Source organism: Rosa rugosa, chromosome 4 (genome assembly GCF_958449725.1).
Source record: "Rosa rugosa chromosome 4, drRosRugo1.1, whole genome shotgun sequence".
Classification (NCBI taxonomy): domain Eukaryota; kingdom Viridiplantae; phylum Streptophyta; class Magnoliopsida; order Rosales; family Rosaceae; genus Rosa; species Rosa rugosa.
In genome coordinates, this window is record NC_084823.1 from 36,664,629 (window position 1) to 36,692,426 (window position 27,798).

The 27,798-nt window shown below is 40.1% G+C and overlaps 4 protein-coding genes across 6 annotated transcripts; 1 reads left to right on the forward strand and 3 right to left on the reverse strand.

Annotated features, from left to right (window-relative positions):
- Nucleotides 1-8,943: 8,943 nt before the first annotated feature.
- Nucleotides 8,944-13,962, reverse strand: LOC133744735 (uncharacterized). Its single transcript, XM_062172793.1, has 3 exons — nt 12,744-13,962; nt 11,095-12,561; nt 8,944-10,988 (listed from the first exon to the last, which is right to left on the reverse strand). The coding sequence occupies exons 1-3, from the start codon at nt 13,960-13,962 to the stop codon at nt 8,944-8,946; spliced, it is 4,731 nt and encodes a 1,576-aa protein (XP_062028777.1).
- A 4,434-nt stretch (nt 13,963-18,396) lies between these two features.
- On the reverse strand, nt 18,397-20,990 carry LOC133745462 (uncharacterized). 3 transcript variants are annotated; one of them, XM_062173536.1, is made up of 4 exons: nt 20,841-20,990; nt 19,235-20,398; nt 19,096-19,152; nt 18,397-18,776 (listed from the first exon to the last, which is right to left on the reverse strand). In XM_062173536.1, exons 2-4 carry the CDS (start codon nt 20,345-20,347, stop codon nt 18,549-18,551), a joined length of 1,398 nt encoding a protein of 465 aa, XP_062029520.1. In that variant the 5' UTR covers nt 20,348-20,398; nt 20,841-20,990; the 3' UTR covers nt 18,397-18,548. The 3 variants fall into 3 exon arrangements, with proteins under 3 accessions (XP_062029520.1, XP_062029519.1, XP_062029518.1); XM_062173535.1 differs by lacking the exon at nt 20,841-20,990 and adding an exon at nt 20,524-20,733; XM_062173534.1 differs by lacking the exon at nt 20,841-20,990 and having other exon boundaries at nt 19,235-20,513.
- A 291-nt stretch (nt 20,991-21,281) lies between these two features.
- On the forward strand, nt 21,282-24,657 carry LOC133745482 (uncharacterized). The gene is made up of 2 exons (XM_062173565.1): nt 21,282-21,667; nt 24,129-24,657. Exons 1-2 carry the CDS (start codon nt 21,437-21,439, stop codon nt 24,348-24,350), a joined length of 453 nt encoding a protein of 150 aa, XP_062029549.1. The 5' UTR covers nt 21,282-21,436; the 3' UTR covers nt 24,351-24,657.
- A 152-nt stretch (nt 24,658-24,809) lies between these two features.
- Nucleotides 24,810-25,919, reverse strand: LOC133745483 (late embryogenesis abundant protein 6). The gene is made up of 2 exons (XM_062173566.1): nt 25,833-25,919; nt 24,810-25,724 (listed from the first exon to the last, which is right to left on the reverse strand). The coding sequence occupies exons 1-2, from the start codon at nt 25,917-25,919 to the stop codon at nt 25,461-25,463; spliced, it is 351 nt and encodes a 116-aa protein (XP_062029550.1). The 3' UTR covers nt 24,810-25,460.
- Nucleotides 25,920-27,798: the final 1,879 nt, after the last annotated feature.

A 27,798-nucleotide genomic window follows, 5' to 3' on the forward strand; every position in this document is an offset into this window, starting at 1 on the left:
GCTGTGCTATTTGAGTAGAAAAGAATACTTCAATTCAGGGTTAATTCGATAATTCTATTCATCCCACAATGAGGGTATATATACAAGTACAAAGGAGTAGTCTAACTCTAATAGGAAACAATCTTTCCATAATTACAGGATATCCTAATTAAATAAAATCCTAATTACATACAGATTTACAGCGATTCTACACTCCCCCTCAAGTTGGTGCATAGATGTCTATCATGCCCAACTTGTCAACTGAGCTGTCAAATACCTTCCTGGACACTCCTTTAGTAAGAACATCAGCTAATTGCTCCTCTGAGTTTACAAATGGAAAGCGAATAACCTTTCTGTCAAGATTTTCTTTAATAAAATGACGGTCAACCTCCACATGCTTTGTTCTATCATGCTGAACTGGATTATGTGCAATCTCAATGGCAGCTGTATTATCACAATGCAAATCCATAGGCTTTTTAAGCTTGTAACCCAAGTCTTTCAAGACATTACGAATCCACAACATTTCACAGACTCCGTGTGCCATACCTCGGAACTCAGCTTCTGCACTTGATCTGGCAACAACTTTCTGCTTTTTGCTACGCCAAGTGACAAGGTTCCCTCCAAAAAAAGTGAAGTACCCAGATGTAGAATGTCTGTCAGTTTTATCACCAGCCCAATCTGCATCTGTGTACCCAACAACTTCCAATTCATCTTTTTTCTGAAACAGTAACCCTTTACCTGGCGCCATCTTCAAGTACTTCAAAATACGAAAGACTGCATCCATATGCTCTTCACTAGGACAATGCATAAATTGACTAACAACACTCACAGCATAAGCAATATCAGGTCTAGTATGTGAAAGATAAATCAACCTTCCTACAAGACGTTGATACCTCCCTTTGTCAGTTGGAACTTGATCAGGATAAATAGCAAGTCTGTGATTCATCTCAATGGGTGTCTCCATTGGTCTGCAGTCCAGCATCCCTGTTTTAGCAAGTAAATCAAGGACATACTTCCTTTGTGAAAGCAAAATCCCCTTCTTAGACCTTGCAACTTCAATACCCAGAAAATACTTCAGTTGTCCCAGATCCTTCATTTCAAACTCTTTGACAGATACTTTTGCAATTCATTCATCTCTTTCGGATCATCCCCTGTAACAATCATGTCATCAACATACACAATAAGAGCTGTAATCTTACCATTCTTGCGTTTGATAAACAAGGTATGGTCAGAATTGCTCTGTCTGTACCCAAAGGCTTTCATGGACTTTGAAAATCTTCCAAACCAAGCTCTTGGAGACTGCTTCAGGCCATACAAAGACTTCTTCAATTTACACACCTTGCCAACGTCACTTGGGTAATTCTTAACACCTGGGGGCACATCCATGTACACTTCTTCCTCCAAATTCCCATTAAGAAACGCATTCTTCACATCAAACTGGTGCAAGGGCCAATCTTTGTTTGCTGCAAGTGAGATTAGAATCCGGACAGTATTAATCTTTGCCACAGGTGCAAAAGTCTCCTCATAATCAATCCCATAGCGTTGTGTATATCCTTTGGCAACCAACCTCGCCTTGTATCTATTAATAGTTCCATCTGCATTAAGCTTCACAGTAAATACCCAACGACACCCTACAGTCTTCTTTCCAACCGGCATAGGTACTAGCTCCCATGTTGCATTCTTTTGAAGAGCTTCCAATTCTTCATTCATCGCCTTTGTCCATTTTGGATCCGTCAATGCATCCTGCACGTTACTAGGAATAGATACAGTAGATAATTGATCAACAACAAGTGCATGTGACCCAGAAATCCTATGGTTAGACATAAAATTAGCTATAGGGTATTTAGCTTTGGCTTTGATATCTGGTTCATATTGTTTATTAGGAATTCCCTTGGTAACCCTTTGTGACTTCCTAGGTTCGACACTTTCTAACCCAGAAGATTCATTAAAGTTTAGGGGTACCTGAGGAGGATCATTCTGACCGGGATCTTCAGTTGGTGATGCAGAAGGGAGAATATCTTGTATGTGAGCTTCAGATACGTCTTGATTTTGATTCAAACTATCCAGAAAAGTCGTCTCTTCTGTCTCGGAATTCACAACACTCTGTTCGGCAGTTACATTTTCTGTTTCGGAATTCACAACACTCTGTTCGGCAGTCGCATTTTCTGTTTCAGAATTCACAACACTCTGTTCGGCAGTCGCATTTTCTCTTTCGGAATTCGCAACACTTCGTTCAGCAGTCGCATTGTCTATTTCGGAATTCACAATGCTCTGTTCGGCAACTGCATTTTCTGTTTCCAAATTTCTACCCTCAAATGTATCCTCCAAATTTTCCAAGTCTTCAAAGACATCAAAATCAATAATAGAACGAGGATTCCCTTCACAACCTCTCTCCCCCTGAAGGGAAGACTGAGAAGCTCCCCCTGAGTAATAAGGCTCGGATTCACGAAAAGCAATATCAAGAGAGACATGTATAGTGCCAGTAAGGGGATCATAACATCGATAACCCTTCTGGAAGTCAGCATAACCAACAAAGATACACTTACGGGCACGGGGATCAAGCTTGCTGCGTTGAGGCTTGGGAATATGAACATAGGCTGTGCACCCAAACACCCGGGGCTCCAAATTAGGCATAGAAGGGATGGTCAAAAGTGTATGAAGCTTCTGATGAGGATTCTGAAACTCAATCACCCGTGAAGGAGTACGGTTGATAAGATATGCTGCTGATTTTACTGCTTCTCCCCAATAGGACCGAGGTACATTCATGCCAAATAAGGAAGCACGAACAATTTCCATCAACTGCCTGTTCTTCCGTTCTGCTAAACCATTCTGTTGAGGAGTATAAGAATTGGAGGTTTGATGACGAATTCCATGTGACCGGCAAAACTCAATCATAGGGCCATTCACAAACTCTCCACCATTGTCAGACTGAAACACTCTGATGGATTGTTGATACTGAGTTGCCACCATTTTGTGAAATTCGGTAAACATTCCAAATACATCACTCTTATTCTTCAGTAATGACACCCATGTCATGCGAGTGCAATCATCAATAAACGTTACAAAATACCGAGCTCCAGAAAGAGAAGGAATTTTCGCAGGATCCCAGACATCGGAGTGAATCTTCATAAAAGGAACAGGACTTTTATTAAGACTTGGTGAATATGAAATACGGTGACTCTTGGCCAGTTCACAGATGTCATAGTGGAAATCCAAATCACTAACAACTGAAAACAATTGAGGTTGCAGCTTCTTAAGATAACGAAAGGATAGATGACCTAAACGGCGATGCCATAACCATACAGCTTCCTTCGCATTCTCTACCCCGTTGATCTGATTAGCTTGTCCCAAAAGATGTTTCTGTTTCTTTCCAGTTTCTGTCAGATCCAGATAGTATAATTTCCCCCTTCTAACACCATAACCAAGAATCCGTCGAGTCAGAATGTCCTGAAACACACAGAAAGACGGATAGAAGGTCACAATACATGCAAGAGCTAAAATAACTTGACCAACAGATAGGAGATTATAAGCTAGTGATGGAACAACTAAGACAGATTCAAGGGTTAAGGTATCAGATAAAGCAATAGAACCTTCTCCGGTGATCGGAGTTGGAGTACCATCAGCAGTAGAGACAACGTCTTGAGGGGAACGTCTAAGGTTTTTCACAAGACTTGGGTCATTGGTCATATGGTCAGATGCACCTGTATCAATTATCCATGTACTATTAAAAGCAACCTTACCCTTCATACCTGACTGCGCTACATTAGCGGAGGCATTGTCTAGGTAAACTTCCTCTGTAGTAGCAACAGCGGCCTTGCCCAGATTCTTTCGCGGTTTCTTGGTGAAGTCCCACCAATCAGGGTAACCAATCACTTCATAGCACCGCTCCTTGCTATGACCTAATTCCCCACAGATAATGCACCTTTTGTTTGCATATGGATTTGGTTTACCTAGAGGACGGTGTGGAGAAGGTCCTGAGAAGCCTGGAGGACCCTGTTTGCGTTGAGCCATAACAGAAAATTCGGTAGTCACCGAATGCCCCATAGCCTGTTTCTCTGATTGCATCATTGAGGAATTCATGATTTTTGCAGGATTGGATTTTCAAGGGTTTCAAGATGGATATGAATGTTTTTGAAAAAAAAAAGTTTTTTTTTTTTCTCGAAAAAAGGTAGGGTGATGGTGGTTTGAAATTCAAGATGGTTTGATTTCAACGGTGGTGGTACGCAGTGGTTTGTGGTGTTCTTCGGGATTCAGGATTTAGGATTCAAAGGATGCAGCGCAAGTTCAAAGGATTGAACCTGCTTTGATACCAAGTAGAAAAGAATACTTCAATTCAGGGTTAATTCGATAATTTTATTCATCCCACAATGAGGGTATATATACAAGTACAAAGGAGTAGTATAACTCTAATAGGAAACAATCTTTCCATAATTACAGGATATCCTAATTAAATAAAATCCTAATTACATACAGATTTACAGCGATTCTACAATTTGCAATGATGCTTATTGTAATAAGAGGAAAGCTGTGTTATTTGCAATGATGCTTCTTCGTGATAGAGTTAACTTTCTGGTATGTCACCGCTATGTCAAAGTAAATGGAGTAGTCATTCGTGCACTTTTTGCTAATTGGTGCTTGCTAGAATACTTGGATTTTGTGGAGAGTCTTGGTAATATTTCAGGATGTTCTCTTTATGCTTATTGTAATCAGGGGTTCATGCTCTACGTCCTCCCCTTGTATTCTGCAATTTCATTAATCAAGGCTTGAGGGCAGCCGCACCAGCCCCTTTTCAAAAAAAAAAAAAAAATTATAAACCTGACAGTAGTTTTCTCTTTGTAAGTGAGAGGTTATGAGTTCGATTCACATATATGGCTAATTGTTGATGTAATTAACAAAAAAAACCACTTAACTTATCTAATAACTAAGTTTTAATAAAAAGAAGAAGAAGACTTTCTATACAAACATCATGAAAATAACGGTGGCGATGCTTCTCCTCAACACTACCCAACATGTATAGACCTGGGTTTATGTCAGGTTTCTGCTGGGCTTTTATGTGGATAAAGTATGGGCGTATGGCATCCAAGTCCCTCAATTGGACAACGATTAGAGACTTTTGACTATGACTCTAGGTCTTAGCAACTGAACTCGGTACATGCACTATTTGTAGATGACCGTCATACTTCGATACACTTCTTGTACTTCAGTACGTGGGCTCTCCATGAGTTTCTTAGCAGGGATTGTGTACTGAGTTTAGATGAGGAAGGTTGGTGGTGGTTTTGCTTGGAATCCCGATCCAGTTATAGCTAAAAACCGGTCATATGACCGTATGTTTGTGAATGCTTGTTTTCATGTCTCTAATAGGTGATGGCTTCGAGGTTTGTCTTCTCAATTTTTTTATTTAGTTGTAATTGCGAGTTTAATGATTTGTTAAAATTCTATCCGTGATTTGGTCCTGCTTGTGATGATCATCGATGATCAAAAAGTCAAAGTTCTTTTTTTCCCTAAAAAAAAATTAAAATTTAAAAAATTCTTAGTTGAATGGATGAATATTGACAAAAATCTCAAGTTCGAATACAAAAGAAGTACCTGTAGGATTACATGCTCATCCAACAATGAAACAAAGCATTTCATGTTCCTGATAGCTTAAATTATTTTAAAAAGTTATATAGAAAAATGTGTTTGGTAAAAATTTAAGGGTCCTTGACCCAAAGCACCAAAATCTACCAAGATTATCTCACTTACCCCAACAACAAATTTTTATTCTCACTCACCCATTTTAGTGTAAAAAGTCAATTTTGCCCTCGTTCTAATTAATAAACTACAGCCACTGCCACTCTCTCATCTGTCTCTCTCATTCCGATTTCTCTCTCCGCGCGCTCTCTCTCACTCTCCTATCTCTCCTCCACCGTCTCAAAGCGCTTTCTCTGCCGTCGATTAGCTTGTCCTGGCTCTCCAACTCCGTCTCCGCCTAGATCGAGCGGCTCCGGCAGCACCTGATTGTTCTCGCCTTCACGGTTCACCTTCTCGGCGACGGGAAGGTCCGGCGAGCTTGGGAGACTCTAAAGGGATGGGAGGGCTGTCTCTGCACGCACGCTCTCTCTCTCTCTCAGTCTTTCCCCGATCTATACTGTTTCTGCTTGAGACGGAGAGGAAACTGTCCTTTTTTTGTCTTTCAGGTAGCATACATGTCATTCTCCGTGAGACGGAGAGGAAACTATCTCTCCCTCTTTGATCTTTCAGGTAGCATACATTTCCTCTTTTTTGACTTGGCGTGGGTTTCAGCATTCTGGGGCCCATTACTCTCTTCAATTCAATTTCAACCTCAGCTTAACACTTCCAGAAAGATGTGCAAACATTTTTTTTGGCAATAGATGTGCAAACTTGTGGTTGCAAAATTGCATGCCTTTTTTTTTTCTTCTTAATATCTTTCTGGCTTTAGGACTGCTTTATTTTTAGTGGGCCTTTATAGCAATATAACATGGATTGAATAAGATAGATCAATCACGGTCTGGTGATTTATTATGGAGGTTGTTTATTAAGTTTTGCTTTTGGAAATATGTACGAGTGAGTAGGATCGATCATGTTAATAGGGCAGAAGGAAAGAAACAAAAAAAATTGAATATCTATCGGGGGGCAGTAGACGTCTATTGGAGGGCAATAGACGTTTTGAATTGATATAATCTCTTCATTTTTTTCTTTAATCAAAGTTTTATTTGTCTAATTTTAGGAAGATTAGTTCTCATTCCGACTACCGAAAGTTCTATTAGGGGGCAATAGACGTCTATTGGGGGGCAATACATGGCTAATAGACATCTATTGGGGGCAATAGACGTCTATTAGGGGGCAATAGAGGTCTATTGGGGGGCAATACATGGCTGATAGTCGTCTATTGGGGGGCAATAGACTATCGGGGCAATAGACGTCTATTGGGGGGCAATAGATGTCTATTGGGGGCAAAAAAAACATTTCCGGTGAGATTTTCAGCAAATTCCGGTGAGCGGCAGCCGGTGACCGAAATCCGGCGAAGTTGGCCGGATTCCGGCGGCCGGCGGCCGGTGACCGGGCTCTGGCGAAGTCTCCTATGGTTTCTCTCTCTCTCTCTCTCTCAGTTTCAAAGGGGTGAGGGTAAAATGGTATTAAAAAAATTTAAAAAACAAAAAAAAAATCTTAATAGGGTATTAGCCTATTAGGGAAGACCTCCTTAGAGTGTTTTGGGTAAGAGGGAATTAAAAAAACTTAATGGGGTAAGTGGGAAAAAAATCTCTAAAAATGGGGTAAATGGATAAAAACCCAAAATTTAAAAGCAGGTTATTTTAAAAGTTGCGTACAATTTGACAACAACTTATAAAAGTTAGTAAGATGCAATTTTCATAAGCTAAAAGTTATAACTGCTTATTGCTTAAGTTAAATTTTCCCATACTAGAAATCAATAATGTTTAGTACGATGATCAACATTGAATTCCATAGTCGATTAATTTCTCCTGAAGCGTAAAGGATGAATTTCAAAGTCGATTCTAGCACAAAGATGGGGCTAGACTTCATCAGAGCCAATTAGGTTTTCTGCTTCAAATTCATAGGTTGGAAGTATGAAGTGAGCATATAAGTAGGTGTTCAAAAAGATGTGCACCCTGACGTCTTGGATTTATGTACTCGAATGGCCGGGTACGGTTGAATCAGAAAGTAGTGCCATGGTGTTAACCCACTTTACAAAATTTGTTACGGGGAGGACGAATCTCCTCGAGTTTTCATCTGCCGATTAGGGTTTACATAGCTACTTACAAATAACAAATCCAAACTCATTGTCAATGATGAAACAAGTCAACAAGTTAACAATCAAAACTAAATTTGGAAATGTGACATTAAAGAACAAGACCTTGTACCAGAAATTGAAACTTTAGTTGTACACAAAACTAAGAAGCAAGAAACAATGTAATTAATAAGGTTTAGACCATCTCAGCACCTTCGTAGATTTTGCCCCTTGGCCTCCTCCATGTCCACGTCCATGTCCTTGTTCTTCAGCCTTTCCAACTCAAACCCTAATATGACAATGATAAGGTGAACTTTTTTTTACAGTATCCAAAATAGTAATTCACCTAGTATAATTCTATGATAAGGTAATATGTACCGAGAGATCCAGAATTGGGTGAAAAACTCTCAGATCGATGCAACAAATACACCATTGGGAAATGACATGAGTACAGTGAATGGGAGAATATAATATCGTTGCCTTCTAAAGGAGATTCTTGTTCCTACACCAGGGCCTAGTGTGGCTCCAGAAGCTGTCATAATGTATGTCGTCCTCCAAGTATAGGGACACCATGCACTGTTTTGAGAGATTGTATTCCAAGCCGATCAAGATGTAGATGTAAAGGAGGAAAACCTCTTAAGGGTCTTAAGTGTATTAAGAGATGTTGTGTCTGTGTGTGTTTGATTTGAGAAGGCAATAATGCACCACCAACAACAATAATTGTAATTATTATTAATAGTAAAATTTAATAAGAGGATGAGAGTAATCTTGTTGCTTTGTAAGCTTTTGATTTTGTAATGAGTGGATAATAATCGCTTATGTACTTCTCAACATGATTCTTGAGATTTGTCCCAATTTGTATTTTTTTTTTTAATTATTTATTTATTTATTATTTTTTTTTTTTTTATAAATAAGGGATTAGGCGATATTAGTTCCTCGGAGGCAGACAATGTAGGGAACAAATCCCACCCTCAATCCCGAAGGAGAAGGGTCTGCCACACTCTGGGAACCCACCCCCCATCCCCCTATTTTATTAAAACATAAAAAGACCAATACAAATCCGTTGGGGGGACCAAACCAAAACCCAACCTGTAAAAACAAGGAAGAGACAAGTCCTCTTTCCCTGTGCATAGAAAAACAAACGCCAAAAGAAACAGACAAAATAACAGAATTACAAAAAAGAAAAAGAAAGAAAAAAATAAAAACTACAAAACCCATCAACGAAACCTATAGTTAATCATAGAGGACAAATCCCGCCCATAAGGCCTAGCTATAAAGGTAGGCACATCATCCCACCAATTGTAACCCTCATTAAGCGCACCATGATTAGCAAGAGCATCAGCCACGGTGTTCCCTTCCCGAAAAGTGTGAGAGACCCTAAAATGAATCATACGAGTGAGATACAAGCAGTTATACCATGCAATCCGCAGCCTCCATGGGATCAAATTTGGATTCTTGAAATACTGAACAACAAGAATAGAATCTGTTTCAAGCCAGATGTGAGTCCAACTCTTAGCCCAGGCAATCCTCATAGCCTCAATAACTGCCAACACTTCTGCATCAATTGCACACGGAGCTTCCACTTTTTGGGCAAAAGCGCCTCTAAAATGACCCTCATGATCTCTAAAAATCCCCCCAAATCCTGCCATCTCAATGCTGCGAAAGGAACCATCAGTGTTAACCTTCAACCACTGAATTGGGGGAGGAATCCATTGCACTGGAATGTACTTTGGGGCCTTTACAGTAAGGGAAGAAAGGCCAAGAACCGCAAACAAGCCTTGCATGGAAGAAGCATTAGAACATGGCATAAAATGAATGGATGCAGACTCTTTCAAAGAAGTTAGAAACCAATGCTGGAACCTTGCTAAATTAAAAGTAGCCTCTTGGAACCTGATTTTATTCCTCTCTGTCCAAATACACCAAAGAGCATTGCAAAAAGCAAAGCTCCATAGAATTTTTGAAGAACTAGCCAACCCGATTAACGTGTCAGGGGAAATAAGATCAACTAGAGATGCACCTGGCAGCAGACTGATTCGGAAGAAAGAGGCAAGCCAAACCCAAAATTCATGAACTAAGCTGCAATCAAAAAACAGATGATGTAAAGACTCACCTTGAGACCGGCAGATAGAACACTGAGAGCAAAGATAGATTCCCCTTCTTACTAACCAATCATCTGTTAAAATCCGCTTATTTAAAACCTTCCAAGCCACCAAGCTTTTTCGCGGTTGCAAAGCTTTATGCCAAATCAACTTGCACCAGTCTACCTTCGGCTTAGGGGGTGAAATAAAATCAAAAGCTTCCTTTGAAGTTAAAACCCCAGCAGCATTATGTGGCCAAATAACCTGGTCCACCCCATTCTCCAGAGGCAACACCACTTTAGAAATTCTTGAAGCAAGGTCTGGGAAGAAAAAATTAAAGGTAGAAGGAATTGCCCATTGCTTGTCCCTAATGAAATCACTGACCTTGACAGGCATAAGGGACCGCACCACTGGCGTGATTCGATGCATGGATGAGATTGGAGTACCCAACCAATTCTCTGAACAAAAAGAAATTCTACTACCATCTCCCACCAACCATTGAACAGACGCGTAGAAGGAATCCCATAATTTCTTTAAGCCTGGCCAAACAGAGGAACGCTGATAATACTGCAATAGACACAGGTCGGAGGAAAAGAATCGCTCCCTCAGAAAGGCTGCTGAAGGGGAAGAGGAATTGACAATGTTCCAACAATTCTTTAGGAGCAGAGCACGGTTGAAATGAAATAAATTCTTTAAACCCAACCCACCTTGATCAAGTGGACGGCAGCAAGTATCCCATGCAATAAGCGCTAATCCTTTCTTTAAAGGATCCCCAGACCAAAAAAAATACCGTGTCCATTGTTGCACCTTCAAAAGAAGAGGCCGCGGCCAAGAATATACTTGAAAGCTATGCAAGAGCTGACTCTGAGTAACAGAAGAAATTAATTGAAGTCTGGCAGCCTGTGAGAGTTGCTTACCCTTCCAAGAAGAAAGGCTGCATCTCACTTTGTCTGCAATGGCTTGGAAGTATGACGGCTTCGGGCACCCTTTAAAAATAGGGACCCCCAGATAAGTAAAAGGCAACGATCCTTCTCTGATGCCCAAAACATGCTGAATAAAAACTTTGCGGCGCTGAGCATATTTTCCCAAAAAAACAGATGACTTATTCTTACTCACTACCTGACCTGAGTTAATTGCATATTCTTCCAAAAATTTCATAAGAGCACGAAGACTACGAGGGTTACCTTGCATAAACACCATTACATCATCAGCAAAAAGAACATGGGAGGGAGGGTTAACTCGTCGAGGGGCTGCTTTGATTGGAGGATACAATTCTGGAAGCAACCAAACCAAGCCTGTCAGCCAAGATTTTTGTGATCACCTTGAAGGTGAAATTTGCCAGTGCAATGGGACGATAATCTGAGATACTATCAGCCTCGTCCTTCTTGGGAACAAGGATAAGTAGGCTGGAATTGAAATGTGGAAGAAAGAAGCCATTATCAAAAAAACTATTTACCGCAGCAATTACATCCAAAGCAACCACTTCCCAACACTGCTGAAAAAAGATACCCCCAAAACCATCAGGACCTGGGGCACTAGAACCATCCAAATTCAAAACCGCCTCATGAATCTCCTCCACTGTGGGTCTAGTTGTTAGACTCAAATTCTCTGCCTCAGTGACTAGGGCAGGAATTGTGCGATTAACTAACCCTGTGTCAGTAATAGTAGAGTCCCTGCTGAACAAAGCCTCAAAATGGTGTACCACTTGTTGAGCAATCTGATCCTGGCCATGAAAGACTTGAGAACCAACTTTGATTGATGTTAGTGATTTATGAACGCGACGTATCTTCACCAGATTATGCAGGAAAGCCGTATTTCTATCCCCTTCAATTAACCAACGAACACGTGCTTTGCTTCTCAGGAAAGATTCCTGCATTGATAAGTCTGTTTGGTAACTCAGAGTGGCCATCTCTTCACACCTAATTCTGTCCTCTGTAGGTCCCAAATCTGAAATTTCTTGCTGCACACTATCCAAAGCAGCCCTAGAAGCTTTAACTCTTTGATTAATATCACCAAAGGAATTAATGTTCCAGGCCTTTAGCATAGCTTTCAAAGCGCGAAGTTTAGTTGCTAGAATATACATTGGGCAACCATAAATTGCAAGACTAGTCCAAAAATCTCTCACCATAGCAAGGAAACCCGGATGCTGCAGCCACATACCTTGAAATCGGAATGGAGCATGGGGAATAAAAGTCAGCCGAGAACAAGTAACCATGATAGGGTGATGATCAGAAGAGGCCTTGGTAAGGGCACGACACTCAAAGGCTGCCCATGCTTCAAACCAGTCAGAATTTCCAAAAGCTCTGTCAAGTCTGACATCAGTTCTGCCATTCGACCAAGTATAGAAAACTTCTTTGGTGTCAATATCCAACATGCCACAAGAAGTACACATTTGCTGGAAATCCCGACAAGCTATAGCATTGGGCACATTCCCTCCCCGTTTTTCATGTGCACCAAGAACACAATTAAAATCACCAAGCATCAACCACGGCCCCTGAATTCCATTTTGATGAATAACCGACAAATCATGCCATAGTTGACGTCGACCCTGAATTGTAGTTCTGGCATAAACTGCTGTAATGGTACAAGCAACACCATCTAGAGAGCAAGAAATTGTTATCTGTTGGTCAGTTGCAGAGAGAAGAGTGGGCCTGACATCAATAGGACATAACAACCACAGATTTGGGGCTTGTGACCCCCGATCATTAGTAGCACATAAACTAAGATTTAACATTTTCCAGAGAGAGCTGGGAAGAACTTCAGGAACAACAAAAGGTTCCGAAACAAAAACTAATTTAGGCTTATAGCTACGTACCAGATTATTTAATACCCGCTGCGTGTCTTCATTTGCGAAGCCCCGGGCATTCCAGAAAACAACATTCATTTATAAAGCTTTTGCTTTGCCCCCTTGTAGAGAGGACATACTGACGTTGCTTTACCTGCCTTAGGCTTCAAGACTGCCTCATATTTCTGCAATTTTTTGTTTTTCTTGGAGATGACTGGAGTGAACTCTCCCTCTTCCACTTCCACAGTATGGACACAGGCAGAACTCACTTCATCCAAGGGAACCAACTCTTGTTCTGTTCCCGGCAAAACTCTTTGAAAACCTGGAGGCACACTTAGCGAGGAGGAGGCCTGCACTTCCTCTACTCTTTGCACTTGTGCGTCTCCTGCCTGAGCCCTAATGGGTTCTGCAGACGGCTCGATGAGCTGTTCAGTCTGCTGTAAGGCATTGTGCTGAGAAACATGGGCAATGGTGCGCGCATCCGGCATAGAGGGTAGTGATTCAAAGCCTGGGATTACAACCTGCGTTGATGTAGATATTGGGACTGCAGCAGAATCAGTCTTACGTGACCTAGCTTTACGGCGCCTACGAGTAGTCCGCTCTACTGACCGTCCTCGCAGAGTTGGTATATCAATATTAGCCTCCTGAATGACCTGACAAGAGGAAGCAACATGGCCTACAATCCCACACTTACTACAAACAGCCGGCACAGATTCAAATTCGACTCCAACTATTACCACTTCACCATTAGCTCGAGTTATTCTAAGTTTATCCGGAGGCGATTGCGAGAAGTCTACATCGACTAGGATTTTGGCATACAAGCCATTCGTACGATTCTTTGTACGGGGATCGAGCTTCAAAGGAGTACCAATCCCTGAAGCAATTTCGAAAAGGGTTTGCTGATCCCAGTATGCAAAACTCAAATCCCACAAGCGAATCCATACTTGGGCAAAGGAGTTTTTGTACGTTAGTGGAGAGAAGTCAGGCGACCACTTGATTAAACGAAGCATCCCAGAGCTGAGACGGACAGAACCCAAGGACCAAACTCGTTGCATGTCAATCAACGTGCTAAACTGAAGCATGAAAAAGCCACGTCCAAGCGGCGCTACAGTCCAAGGATTGAGATTAGACCAAAGCGATTTCAGTTGCTGAACCAATTCTGGAGTTTTGGTTGGTACCGTGGCACGACCGATCAGGTTGGTCTTGCAGCGATCAAGTCCCCGGAGAAATGGCTCTTCAAAAATACGGACAGAGACCAAGCCATCTTCTGTGAAGGGTGCTGGCAGATCGGCTATTGCAAAAGGAAGAGGGGAATCAGCGGCTAGGGTGGCTGCATAAGAGGGCTTTGGGGTTATGGGACTGCCGGCCGCCATGGAGAAGAGGCGGACGACCTAGCTAGGGTTTACCTCTCCCAATTTGTATAATTCTCACTCGTTTATATATGTATTCGCCTAGAAGAAAAAATTATAAACCTGACATTAGTCTTTCATTTGTAAGTGAGAGATCGCGAGTTCAATTCACGAATAACAAGTTGTTGTAATTCTCATTATATTGATGTAATAAATAATCCACTTAACTAATAATTTCCAATAGAAAGAGTATGGACATCATGAAAATAGCGATGACGATTCTTGTCCTCGATACTACCTACGTATACACCTTGGCTTATGTGGGGTTTCTTCGTTGGGCTTTGTGTGGATAAAGTATGGGCGTATGGCATCCAGGTTCTTCAACTGTACAACGATTTGAGGCTTTTTGACTACGGCTCTAGTTCTTAGCAATTTGACTAGTTACATTCGCTATTTGTAGATGATGGTGGTAGTTTGATACACTTCTTGTGTCTTTGTTTCTCCCTTTCGACTTTGGTACATGCTTTCCCTCTTATTGGCTTTTCAGAATTCTCCATATTGAAAAAAAATCTTGAAGAACAATAGAGTGAGAGTAGGGAATGAAAGAGGCAAATGAAAAATAAATTGAAGAAGTGAAAGTGGGGTGAGAAAAATGGTGAAGTAAAATGAGTTTATATAGAAAATTAAAGTAATTGATTTTTTTCCTTTTCCTAAACATAACCATTGCAACTTTTGAAAAAATAAAATAAAAATGACAAAATTCATGAGAAAGCCGTTGAAAACTGCAATATTACTGACAAAATTCAAACATTTACATTTCTAAAAAATAAAAAAAAGTCTTAAAACAAATTTTGATATAATTGGTTGAATTAATTTTTTGCCGTCAGATTAAATGGTTAATTCAATTCAATCATGGTCCTCAATTCAAAGAACATATAACTGTTTGGCTTTTAAACTTATGGGACCCATGCCATTTCTAATCTCATGCCCACTTGCATGCGTCAGTAGTCCACTTGGTGAGTCTCACCAATTTTGAGTCCAAATTTTTTTGGGTCCTCTCTTGGATCAGATTCGAGCCAACAATTGAGTCTCCGGCACAAATAGATCCAAATTTTTCCACCCACTACAACTCTATTCCTATGGTTTTGGACTCAAATTTTGAATTCGGACCCAATTTTGGGTCTCTATTGCTAGTGCTTTAAGATTAGGACTTCCTCAACTGCATTTCAGAGTCTATATATTAGGTGGTTAACAATGTTAATATAACTTTAAAAATGCAAGACCAGTAGTAGTCTTCATATATTTTCAAACTACATATGGACTAACAATTTTTTTTTCCTTTTTTTTTTTTTGGTTTCTCTTTTGTGTAATGTAGAGTTAACTGAGATTCTTGTTCCTACTCCAGGGCCTAGTGTGGCTCCAGAAGCTGGTCATAATGTATGTCGTCCTCCAAATATAGGGACACTGTGCATTGATTTGAGAGATTGTGTTCCAAGCCGTTCAAGATGTAGATGTAAAGCAGGAAAACCTCTTAAGTCTTAAAGGTCTTAAGTGTATTAACAGATGTTGTGTCTGTGTGTGTTAGATTTTTTTTTGAAAGGAAGACGACAAACTATATTAAGTGAAAATTGAGGATTACATGGAGTGATGCAGGAAACATCAAAAGAAAGCAATAAAACATAACGAGATGCACAAACGCATCTGTAATGAAGAAAAAACAATAAAGCATAATTAGATGCACAATCGCATCAAGAATAAAAGGGAACCAGGTAACCATGTGACTTGATGCCGTAAGGCATTGCTGCACTGCATATGTCACTGAAGCAGTGTAAGTAGGAGGGTAACCGTAACTGTAACCGATGATATGACCACCTAGGAGAGGCGATTTGCTCACCAAGAGATCGAAAGCGACCAAGGGTGTCAGAACCACGGATTTAGGCAGACGAACTCTTAAGAACCAGAACCAATACCAGAATAATATGAGCAGCTATTTCGGATCCAAGATCCGAAATAGAATACGACCTGGGTCCCAAATGCGGATCCAAAACCGGCCTAAATCCAAGATCAAGTCTGACGGGTCAAACTTGACAAAGGCCAAGGCCCAACATAATCTGATCTGGGCACCCAAGGAGCTGATCTGGGCACCCAAGCTGGCTTCAGCCCGACATCCGGCAACCCGTCCAGATCGGCAACGCCGGATCCTGCCGCCGCACCAAACTGCTTGAGATCCTGCCACCACGCCGCTGGTCTCCCTGCACCATGGCACCAGAAATCTCCTGAGCTCCGTACCACCGGATGACCCACGTAAAGAAAGGACGCCGTCATCCACCGTGGGCAACGAGACTGTGAACCAGTCCGTCCAACAAAACCGGCGCCGACACCGTGGAAGTCAGACCACCCAAACAGATGAACCAATTGCCACCAGACAACCACAGGACGTCGAGAAACCAGAAAACGTCCTCGATGGAGGTGCTGCCAGAGAGAAGACCCAAAACTAGATTGACCCCTGATCGCACAGTCCGATCCCGGCCGCCATGATCGAATCGAAACTGCCTCACCCTCCAGCAGCGAACCTTGATCTTTGAGCCTCGCCCTCCTTGGCCTAATCGAGCCACCACCATTAGAATGTAGAAAATCCGGTAGAACACAGGCCTTCAGACCTACCAGAAATAATGGCACAAACGAAAACTGCAACAGAGACGACAAGGTGAAAGCCTGTCTTGATTTAGGAGTCCCCAGAGAAGACGCCATAGATGCACTCCATACAGGACGGAGAGAGGTGCAGAGAGGCCAAACCCGAGGGCGGCGCTCTCCCAACCCTAACAGAGCTCTGCTAGGTCGAGACATGAGTGAAATTGGCTTCTTTGTTGAGACTTTTTGTTCCAGTTCTTCCTGTGTGTGTTAGATTTGAGAAGGCAATAATGCACCACCAACAACAATAATTTTAATTATTATTAATAATAACACTTAATAAGAGGACGAGAGTAATCTTGTTGCTTTGTAAGCTTTTGTTATTGTAATGAGTGGATAATAATCGCTTATGTACTTCTCAAATCTCAATATGATTCTTGAGATTTGTCTCAATCTGTATAATTCTCACCCATTTATATATTTATTCGCCTAAAAGAAAAAAATTATAAACCTGACATTAGTCTTTTATTTGTAAGTGAGAGATCGCGAGTTCGACTCACGGATTTACAAATTCTCATTATATTGATGTAATAATATAATAATAAAAATTCACCTAACTAATAATTTTCAATAGAAAGAGTATGGACATCATGAAAATAGTGATGGCGATTCTTCTCCTCGATACTACTTAGCACGTATACACCTTGGCTTATGTGGGGTTTCTTCGTTGGGCTTGGTGTGGATAAAGTATGGGCGTATGGCATCCGAGTTCCTCAACTGTACAACGATTTGAGGCGTTTTGACTACGGCTCTAGGTCTTAGCAATTTGACTCGGTACATTCGCTATTTGTAGATGATGGTGATAGTTTGATACACTTCTTGTGTCTTTGTTTCTCCCTTTCGACTTCGGTACATGGACACTCATGACGTTTCTTAGCAGAAATTGGTACTAGACGTAAGGAGGAAAGGTGGTGATGGTTTTGCGCTTGGGATCCCAATTCAGTTATGGCTAAAGACTCCTCTTATGACTGTATGTTCTTGGATGCTTGTTTTTCATGTCTTTAGGCCAATTTGATGAATGGTTTGCTGAAATTCTATCTGTGATTTGGTCATGCTCGTGATGACTCATCGATGATCAAAATGCCAAATCATTTTTTATCCTCTAAAAACTTAAAATCTAAAAAATCAAACGTGAATAGATAAACATTGACAGAGATTTCAACTTCAAATAAATAATTAAAATTTCGATTTCTTTTTATACAATAAAAAGAAAAAAAAAAAGGAATAAAAATACACAAAAGCACTTTGGATCCATTATAGGAAAAGGATGGGAAAAATTCACCAACGGTGTCTGGACACTTTGGTGACTTTCAAAATGATACCTGAACTCTGAATGTTATCAATATGATACCTAGACTTTACTTTTCGTATTATCGTCATACCTCTGGCGAATTTCCGTCAAGTCTCCGTCAAGTGTGGCACGTGTGACTCACGTGAGCCCAAAAATGAGGGCAAAATGTCTGATATGCCCTTAGTTTGTTTTATACCATCATCTATACCCATTATTCCCTCCATAACACACGATTTGGACCAAATTTGTGGACTTCTTCCCTCCAAAGTTGGCCGACTGATAATTTTCCCTCCAAATTACATAAAATCCATTGACCATGCTAACAAATTTGACCAAGACCTGTTTCACATGAAATTGGTACAAAGAATGCAACTGACATAAAAGGACATAAAATAGTGCCAAATGAAAGGCAACTCTGCTATCTTAACAAACACACCATCTTCATAAAAAACAGAAATTAAAAATGGCAAAGGCAATAACCAAATAGAAATTCATTGCCTCTTGAAACCGACAAATTGTTCCAGAAATTCAACAAAAGAGAGCAATTTCAAAAGTCATGTTCATTACATCATAACCCTACATGTTCCATACAAAAAGTCGATTGGTTCTTCAAGACCCAACCCTTGCCTCAAAATCCTGCCCATTCAGATTCAGTTTGGCCCTTCTGTTGTGCCTTTTTTGCTGCAGGGTTTTGGCTACTCTGAGTTGGAGGTTCATGCATTGCTTGTGAACTAGAAGCCCCTCCATTTGCACCTTGGTTGCCCTCCATGGTCTTCAACTTCTTCCAACCCCACCTAGACTTGATGATCTGATCCCTCAATCCGCTATTACCCTTTGAGGTTGGAACTTTTGGTGCCTACATATGAAAACAGAACCATATCCATCACAACCAGAAATCCATAACCTTAATCTTAACTAACAAATCAGAACCTTAAACAGATGACAAGTTCACAACTATAGACAACCATATCCATCAATTGTCAACAGATCACAATCATACATCCATTTACTTCTTTTTTCATAAATCTAGTATCACACATCCATTTCAACTCAACAATCATAAATCCACAATCATTCACCCATCAAACATTTACTGTAACAATACCACAACCAGCAAATTACTACAAGAAACACACAAAAGAAAAAAATAACTGCTTGGTGAGGAAAACACAAACCTGCTGCCTTCTTTGCCTCTTCCTAGTTTGCTGGCCTCCATTGGAACTCCCTTCACCCTACAATGAAAATTAAAACAAGTTAAATGTATGATTATAACCAACAACAAACCATCAATTCTGAAATGTTTGAATGACTTACTACTTGTTGAGCTGCTGCTGCTTTTTTGGCCTTAGTGATTGGGCAGCCCAACCTGTTATGGCCTTTCTTGAAGCACACCTGGCAGGTCATCTTGGTGTAGGTTCTAGGCATCTTTTTTTTGTTATCTGTTTGGTTAGGTGCTGGTGGAGGTAGCTTGTTCTCACCAGGTTCCTTGGTTCTCTTCATTTTTGGCCTTCCTGCTTGTTTCTTATATGGGGGAGGTGCAATTGGATACTCAACTTGTTCCCAATCATCCTCACCAGCAATAGGATGAATAATGGGATTATATGCCTCCATATAAGAGGAAGGCATCAAGCAGTCATCACAAAAAAGTGCAGGTTCTGCTCCTTTGCTTCTAATAGCACAAATGGCATGAACACAAGGTATGCCACTTAATTGCCACCTCCTGCATGTACACGTGTGGAGCCTTAAGTCAACTGCATGCTTACTGCCATTTTCACCACCTCCAGTGATCTGGAACTCATGTTCACCACTGTGATATGCTCTATAACAAGAGGTCCTCTCTGCCACCTTATCCAAAATCTTTTTTATCCTAGGCCCAACCATATCAGTCCACTTTTGAACTCCAACCCTTCTGTTTGCCATCCTAACCATTAGGTCCATTCTTATCTTCTCTAACATGGTTAAGATGGGCTTATCCCTTGCTGGAAGAATTGCTGCATTGAATGACTCACACAAGTTGTTGAGCAATATATCACACTTGCTATCAGATCTGAAGTATGCCCTGCTCCATTGCTCTGGATGCTTGTCTTGAAACCATTGCCATGCTTCTTGGTCCAATTGCTGCAGCTCATCCATGTGCTTGTTGAACCACACTCTGGTGCTGCTCCTTGCTGCATCCCATACAAGCTGTTTAAGCCCCTCTCCTGGATGCTTGGCCTTGAAGTTATTGTACATATGCCGAACACAATGTCTGTGTTCAGCACCAGGAAACAATTCAGCTATGGCTATCCCCAAGCCCTTCTGTTTGTCAGTCAAAAAAGTGTAGGATGAATCTCTCTCCATTTTCAAATCCCACATCAAGTACTTTAGAAACCACCTCCATGTATCTGTGTTCTCCACTTCTGCTATAGCATAAGCTATAGGGAACATGCCATTATTGGCATCAATACCAGAAACCCATGGTGTACAAGTCTTCTGGAACTGAAGATGAAACAAAAGAACATGATAAACAACAAAAACCAGAAACCCAAAACATAGCTCAAAACCCAGAAAATGCAGAAAATGATAAACAACAAAACTCAGAAAATCCATAATCAAAGACCCACCATGATTGAAACAATAAAAAATGATTATGGCATTTCAGACTAATCTAATGTCAATCAACTAAATGACAAACAACAACTAAGCTTAAACATACGGCCACTAAATAATCCAATGTAATCATGGACCACTAAACCACTCAATTAAAAAACATCCCAAAACACTAAAAAATCCATCCTAATCGACACCCTAATCTACTTTAACCTATTCTTTTTTTGATTGAGGGGGAGGGGCCTGCAAGCCACCCAGATTCCCTGAAAAAGATTTCTTCAACCATGTACGACCATATATTTGAAATCAAAAGAAAGGAATGGGGACTCACTATTGTCGCGTCTGGGTCCAGATTCTCTGAAAAACCTCCACATCTTCGCTATTGATCGATGACTTTTTGTTGGGAATCAGATTGGAATAGAATTCTTTCACGAGAGGTTGATTCACTTTTGAGCAACAGTTTGGGAATGATTTAGGATCAGTCGTTTTCGATAACTATTGTGTTTTGGAGGTATTTCAATTTTTAATTGATATTAGGGTTGGATCCATCACAATGTCTTTTTTGCCCTCATTTTTGGGCTCACGTGGGTCACACGTGCCACACTTGACGAAGACTTGACGGAAATTCGCCAGAGGTATGACGATAATACGAAAAGTAAAGTCTAGGTATCATATTGATAACATTCAGAGTTCAGGTATCATTTTGAAAGTCACCAAAGTGTCCAGACACCGTTGGTGAATTTTTCCCGGAAAAGGATATATCATGAGAGTTGCACTTTAGGGGAGTTTTTATTGAGTCTCAGTCGCCCAACCAAGTCCTAATCTTTCCTCTCCTCAACTCAAACCCAAAACTCCATCATTCAATTCAATTCAGCACCATCTAACCCTAATTCGTCGCCGTCCCCGCTACGACGTCGTCGGGAGGAGATGGGGCTGTTTAAGAAGCTATCGCTGTTTCTAGGGTTTTCCAAAGACGATGACCACGAAGTCAAAGACAAAGAGGAGGACGAGGACGATAGTCAGCCCCGTAATCAGGCCCATCTCCGAGACACCGGCCTTCCCCGCAGAGGCTTCAGCGTCCCTGTTCAAGTCGCCGTTGACCGTCCTCTCCCCGGCCCAATTCTCATTCCTTGTCGCTCCGGCGACGGCGGTGTTCAGGTCCATCATCTCTCTCTTTTACCTTCATTTCCATAATTGGATCAATTTTAGAACTAAAAAGTCTATGAATCGGCGAATTTAACTTATAATCTGAAAAGTGAAAAGTGAAGAATGTAGGCTTTTGTAGCCTTGACTAGCAATTGGAAACTGAAGAATGCATGATTTTGTTTGGGGAAATTACGCAAAGTTCGTTGCGTTTTATTGATCTCTGTAGTGTTAGTTGGCATCAACTGTGAGCTGTTTCCTGCCTGTTTGTTTAAGTAAAATGTGGAAATTAGCTGTGAGCAAATGGCATGCTTAGCTGAGTAGAGAGCAAATCAGTTGTTGGGTAGCAACTGAAGGAGTAGAGTGTAGTGGGTAGGTATTGGCTTCAGTCAAATATTGTCAACAAGGGTTGAGAGCATAGTGGACCTTTTGCCTTCGTTTCATTGATTGTCGGACTTATCTTTCTTTTCCTGTTTTAAGTCCCACATATCCCATTTGATTGGGTGTACTTGAACAACTCTTTCTGTCTATAACTTGCATTAGAGGGTATGTGTCCTTTGAATAAGAAGTTAGTATTACTGATTGCCTCACCGTTCTCCCGCTGACATGAAATGAAGAAAGCACGAGGACAGTTAAAAGAAGGCTACTTTTCAGTTTTGAAGAAATAAGATTGTTTGTCTCTGAGGGATTACGATGGAAAACCTGGAATTTTGTATCCTCTGTAGCACCGGCACTGTCTGACACTATCTGACAGGTGTTTGGGGCACTTTGGACACGGATGCAACACACCTTTGACATGTTCTCGGATATTTTTGAATTTATTTTATTTTATTTTTTAATTTTTTTTTTTAAAGAAGCATATTTTCCTGGAGCAGACTGGGTTGAGATATAGGTTTTGTATTTCAGTGTTCAAATCTTCTGTGTTTTGTTTCATGTCTGATTGTTTTGTTTCCTATGAAGGATTGATATGATTATCTGTGTTTTGTTTAGCGTGGTATGAATATGATAGAATCAGAAGATGAACGTTTAACATGAACTTTTGCTCTATTTTTGTGTTTTATTGTTATCTTAATTGCCATCCGGTCCAACTTTTTAGAAATTTTTCTTGTCGAGTTATATCGTGTCAGTGTGTCACTATGTCCGTGATATGTAGATTGCATCTTTTCCTTGTCTGTACTGGTTTTGTGTTTAGTTTCATGAATCAACAATCTTAATTTCTTACGAAATATACAGAGGCAAATGTCTTGCCTCTCCCTTTGTCATTGTTTCTCTTATGACCATGGTTCTTTTGAGCCTTACGGTACTGGAAAGGCTTTACATATTAATTCTTCTATTGATTTATTGATCAGAATTTAATTGTTATTAAGTTATTAACCATTGTGACATAGATGCTTATAGTGTTTTGCACTTTAAGTAAAAAAGCTCAAGAAGTGTATCTCTCCTTTTGGGGAATGAAATCTGTAGGATTAGTGCCTTCGATATTCACACAAGGAGCTTTATATGGTCTGTCTTACTTTCCACATTCACCAGGTTTAAAATGATGTTTGCTCTATGATGTCGTTGCCTTTTCTTACATGTTAAAGTTTGAGGAAGACATTTCTCTTTTCTTTGAGTGATTTCCTTTTCAAGAGTTAGTGACTTTAGGAAGAATTGGCAGGATGTTATATTCTGGTCTCATTCATACATTTTTTTAAATTGTCTTTGTTTTATAATCCTCATTTACACAGGGTTTCCAGTGGTGTATGTTTTACGTCTTTTGGTCTTTTATGATTAAAGTCCAGGGAATGCACTTCGTAGGAGGTACTTCCTTCTGGTAAGAAGGGTAGGATGCTATTTTCTGTGCTTCTTCCGAGAGGGTAGTTAAATGTTATTGTCTTATAATTGCCTCATTCACACATGGGGTTTTAAATGGTGTTCAGCTTATAATTGCCTTTCAACCGTAAAAGTACCGAAGATCTTGGGGAGAATTTACTTTGTAGGAGTTAGTGCCTTTGGTAAGCAGGGTAGGATATCATATTTTGTCCTTATTCACTCTGAGGATTTATGGTGTTTGTTTTATTCGTTAATCCAGATAAGTTTTATCATATAAGGACCTGAAACAATGGCAATTTGATAGTGGTAGATTTACGTACCCCACTTACTTGAAAAAGAGTATTCTCATATGGGACTTGAATGAGTGAATCTTTTATGTCGGTTGGTTGACCCTTTCATATTCTGTAGTTGGGGTTGACCGGAGAGTGGTTATTTAAATGTAATGATTAGGATGCCTTACTATTTCGCTTGTGTTATATTATCTGAGAGTCGAATGATGAGAGTGGAGAGATGAAAATGTAATACACAACCAGTGGATAGGTAATAGTCCAGATGCTAACTTGTGAACTCTTTATCCTGCTAATTGTATTTCTTGGATTATATTCTCCTCACAGCTAAAGCGAATTAGGTAAAGTTTTTGATCTCTTGTTTTTTCTCCATCTAGGGTCTAAGATGGCATGCAAGGCGACAAAGGATGGATGAAGATGGAGATGTAGCAGATCAGTTCCTGGATGAGGTCTTCCCAGATATGTCTGCCAGCAGGGAAAATAGAAGGTTTGAAGTGAAATCCAGTACGAGGCCAGCTAAAGTGAAGAGTCAGGCCTTATCACAGGATGGAAGAATCCAACAGTGTGTGGAATACCGAGGTAGATCTCTGTGGATATGATGATTCCTTGAAGAAGCTGATCAGGTCTCTTTCCTTTTGTGGTCTATTGTTTTTTTGGAGTGGATTTGTCATCCTAGTTCTCTAGTGCTGATAAGAAGAAGTGTGGAACACAGGAGCCCATTATATTAATACATAACAGGTGTGGGTTTTCTGAAAATTGTTTGCTTCAAGGGTCTGGGTTGTACTGCTGGAAGCCTGGAACTAACTGTGGTCATGCGCTTGCATGTAGGAGTTGGATGTAACTTGCCTGTAGGAGTTGAATGTAAACATTTGATATAGTCATTAATATACACCGGTAGTTGTTTGATTGATGGCTTCAACTGGTTTTCTATGTGTTCCTGCGGTTTCTATGATAAGCTTGTTTATGTTGCGAGATTGTTTGAACTCATTTCTGGAGATGATTTAGGACCGAGGGTCATGGAGAGATTCAGACCATAAGAGTCATGGAGAAACTAGAATGTGGCAATCCTTACGAAAAGCCTAAACTTTATTTTTCACTTCTCCAGTGTGTTACATGATCTGTTATTTGTGAATCAATTTTGTCCAGATAACTGTTGCCTGCTTTTCTGATGCTAACAAACTAGGAACATGAGTTTGTGGAAGATCTCCTTCTAATCCCTTGCTCATGGCCTCTTTTTCATTTTCCAACTCCACTGTAGTGTCTAATATCTATGTTCTCTGACTATTATTAGGTTAAACATAATAGCATTATGCAGGATTGGTGATAGCTTAGACGATTGGGGAACATTTTGAACATTTGACATGGTGCCAAAATCACCAGGCAGAGTAAATCTCATACATTCATATGGTTTCACTTGCAGATAACTGATAATAAGTACTAGTTCAGACATTGGTTGAACTCGACCTGATGAAATCATACATGCACATCGACTTATCCGAATCCACCTCGCAAATCGAAAGCACCCGGCCAATGAGCAACTTTAGAATCGATAAATAGAAATTATTCCACTTGCTAATGTATCAGAATATGTCAGAATACATAATGTACACCTCAAATTCCACTTCTTTGTTATAACATATGGCAAATGCATATCTGCATATCACAAGCTGCAGCTAGACATTATTAATATTGAAGAACCAGAACTCTAGCTACACATGCGGATTTGAAGGGATCATATTAGTTGTTCCCAGATGCTGGTGCCCATGTTGATGTTGATGATTATGAAGTGGTGCTGGTGGTGGGTGGTGATAGTTGAATATCCCATGCCCATGAGATAGTTTGGCACCTAATTTCTTCTCTGCATGCCTGGCTTTAGCTTTATGCAGCTCCATCTTTGCACTCGCCTCCTTCACTTTCCGACGCTCTCTCACCATCTTCTTCTCTTCCTTATTCCTAGCTTTTGCTCTCTCCAACTGTAATACAGCAACTATTCAGTAACTTCAAGAAAACACATACAAGTGATAAGGTAAACCGCAATCATATAGGTAGTGACCTAGTGATGGAAGATGATGATAGACTACCTTTTCTTGTACTTTGGCTTTGTAGATATTGACGTGCTCCTTGGCCGAGCTGGCCAGATTGCTAAGCTTTTCCTTTGCGGCCTGCATATCTTCTTGTTGCACTCTTACACACCAGAAATCTCCAGAAGAATTTTCGCACTTTGCTATGAAGCTTGTAACTTTGTTTCACCAAGGGTTGAGCACTCCTAAGACTTTGTTTCCAGGACATTGATTTGGTCTTATTCCCAAACGGACACAAGATGACTAATACTCTAGTAGATGTGTATATGTAGGGAGAAGGATGAGAAGGATTTAAGAACTCAAAGGATAAGAAGCTTAATTATGCAATACTTTAGCTCCAACAATCTGGGTTTCTCAGTTTAGGACTGCTGATACGCCACGTTAGCAATACATGGCGAGCATGCATGCCCTTCCTCTGTGATTCTGCCACGTTGTGAGATAATCCTTCTGGCTTTCTCTTTCGCTAGTCATTCCCTTTCTTCAAAATCTCATGTACTGCAGTGACGTCGATCCATATCTTATAAAAGAAGAAACTTCTTTAATTAACCAGATTTCTGAATTCTGAGTGGACTTTATAAACTTTTTCAGTTGCTATAAATCTCAGTTTAATAGCGCGCACTACCAGCTAAACCTTCTTTCCGTGCCATCCTCAATTACTTTGGCCTAACACCAAATTCTGATAAAAGTCTTATGCATTAGCTAGGAATCTCTGCGATTCATTCAACGTTTTTTTTTTTTTTTTTTTGGGAGTAAAACAAAGAACTATCCATTTATATCACCACTAAACTAGATCAGCTGGATCACTTGATGGGAGAGGAGTGGGCGTTCACTGGTTAGCAACTTAGCATGCATGATTGATCATCTACTAATTGCATCTGAAAATTCTTCAATGCACATATGGTTACTTTATCTGATGTTACTAGAAATTCTACCTGCACCGTCGGAAATTCTTCTATACACCGACGGTGCAAGTAGGCTTGCACCGTCGGTGCTTTAAATTTTCTCCCATGATATTACTTTCCTCTCTGAAGTAATGATAACTTGTGCTAATTGACTTTCATTAGCTTGACAGAAAAAGTAATTCCAGATAAAGATACCACTGCAATCACCCTACGTGAAGCTGATATTGCTCAAATACTTTCATTAGTTGTGACGCCCGCTCCGAAGTGAAAAATATTACACGATATATGAAAAATGTTCACCTCCTATAGCTTGACTCGCCACCATGTAGTCATTTCAACAATGTAGATATAAACAGATATTACGTAAAAGTGATACAAGATAATCCTAAAAGTGTATATAAGATAAATTCAAACCTTGATATTTATAATTAACTTTTCTTTTAATAACCAAAAAATGTAAGATAATCCTAAAAGTGTATATAAGATAATTTCAACCCTTAATATTTATAATTAATTTTTCTTTTAATAACCAAAAAGTGTATTTGATGTAACCATCCATCAATATATTTGCATTCTTCCCTTAATATTACTAATGATAACTTATGCTAATAAACTTTCAACATTCTTACCTTGATATTACTAATGATAACTTATGCTAATAAACTTTCATCAGCTTGACAAAAAAGTAATTCTAGATAAAGATACCACTGCAATCTAATTAACTTTCATTAGCTTGACAAAACAGTAATTCTAGATAAAGATACCACTGCAATCAGTCAATCACCCTACGTGAACTGTTGATATTGCTCAAATACGTCATTCACACTAATTAACCGTGTCTCGATCACTGTTTTAGTTGTGACGCTCACTTTTAGTTGTGAAGCTCGCTCTAAAGTGAAAATATTACGCGAGATGGAACATATGTGAAAAGTGTTCACCTCTTATAGCTTGACTCGCCACCATATTATCATTTCAACAACAAAAATATGAACAGACATTAATTAAAATTGAATTGACACTACCTTACTAACTTGCAAGGATGAACCCTAATAACGTCCAGCTAA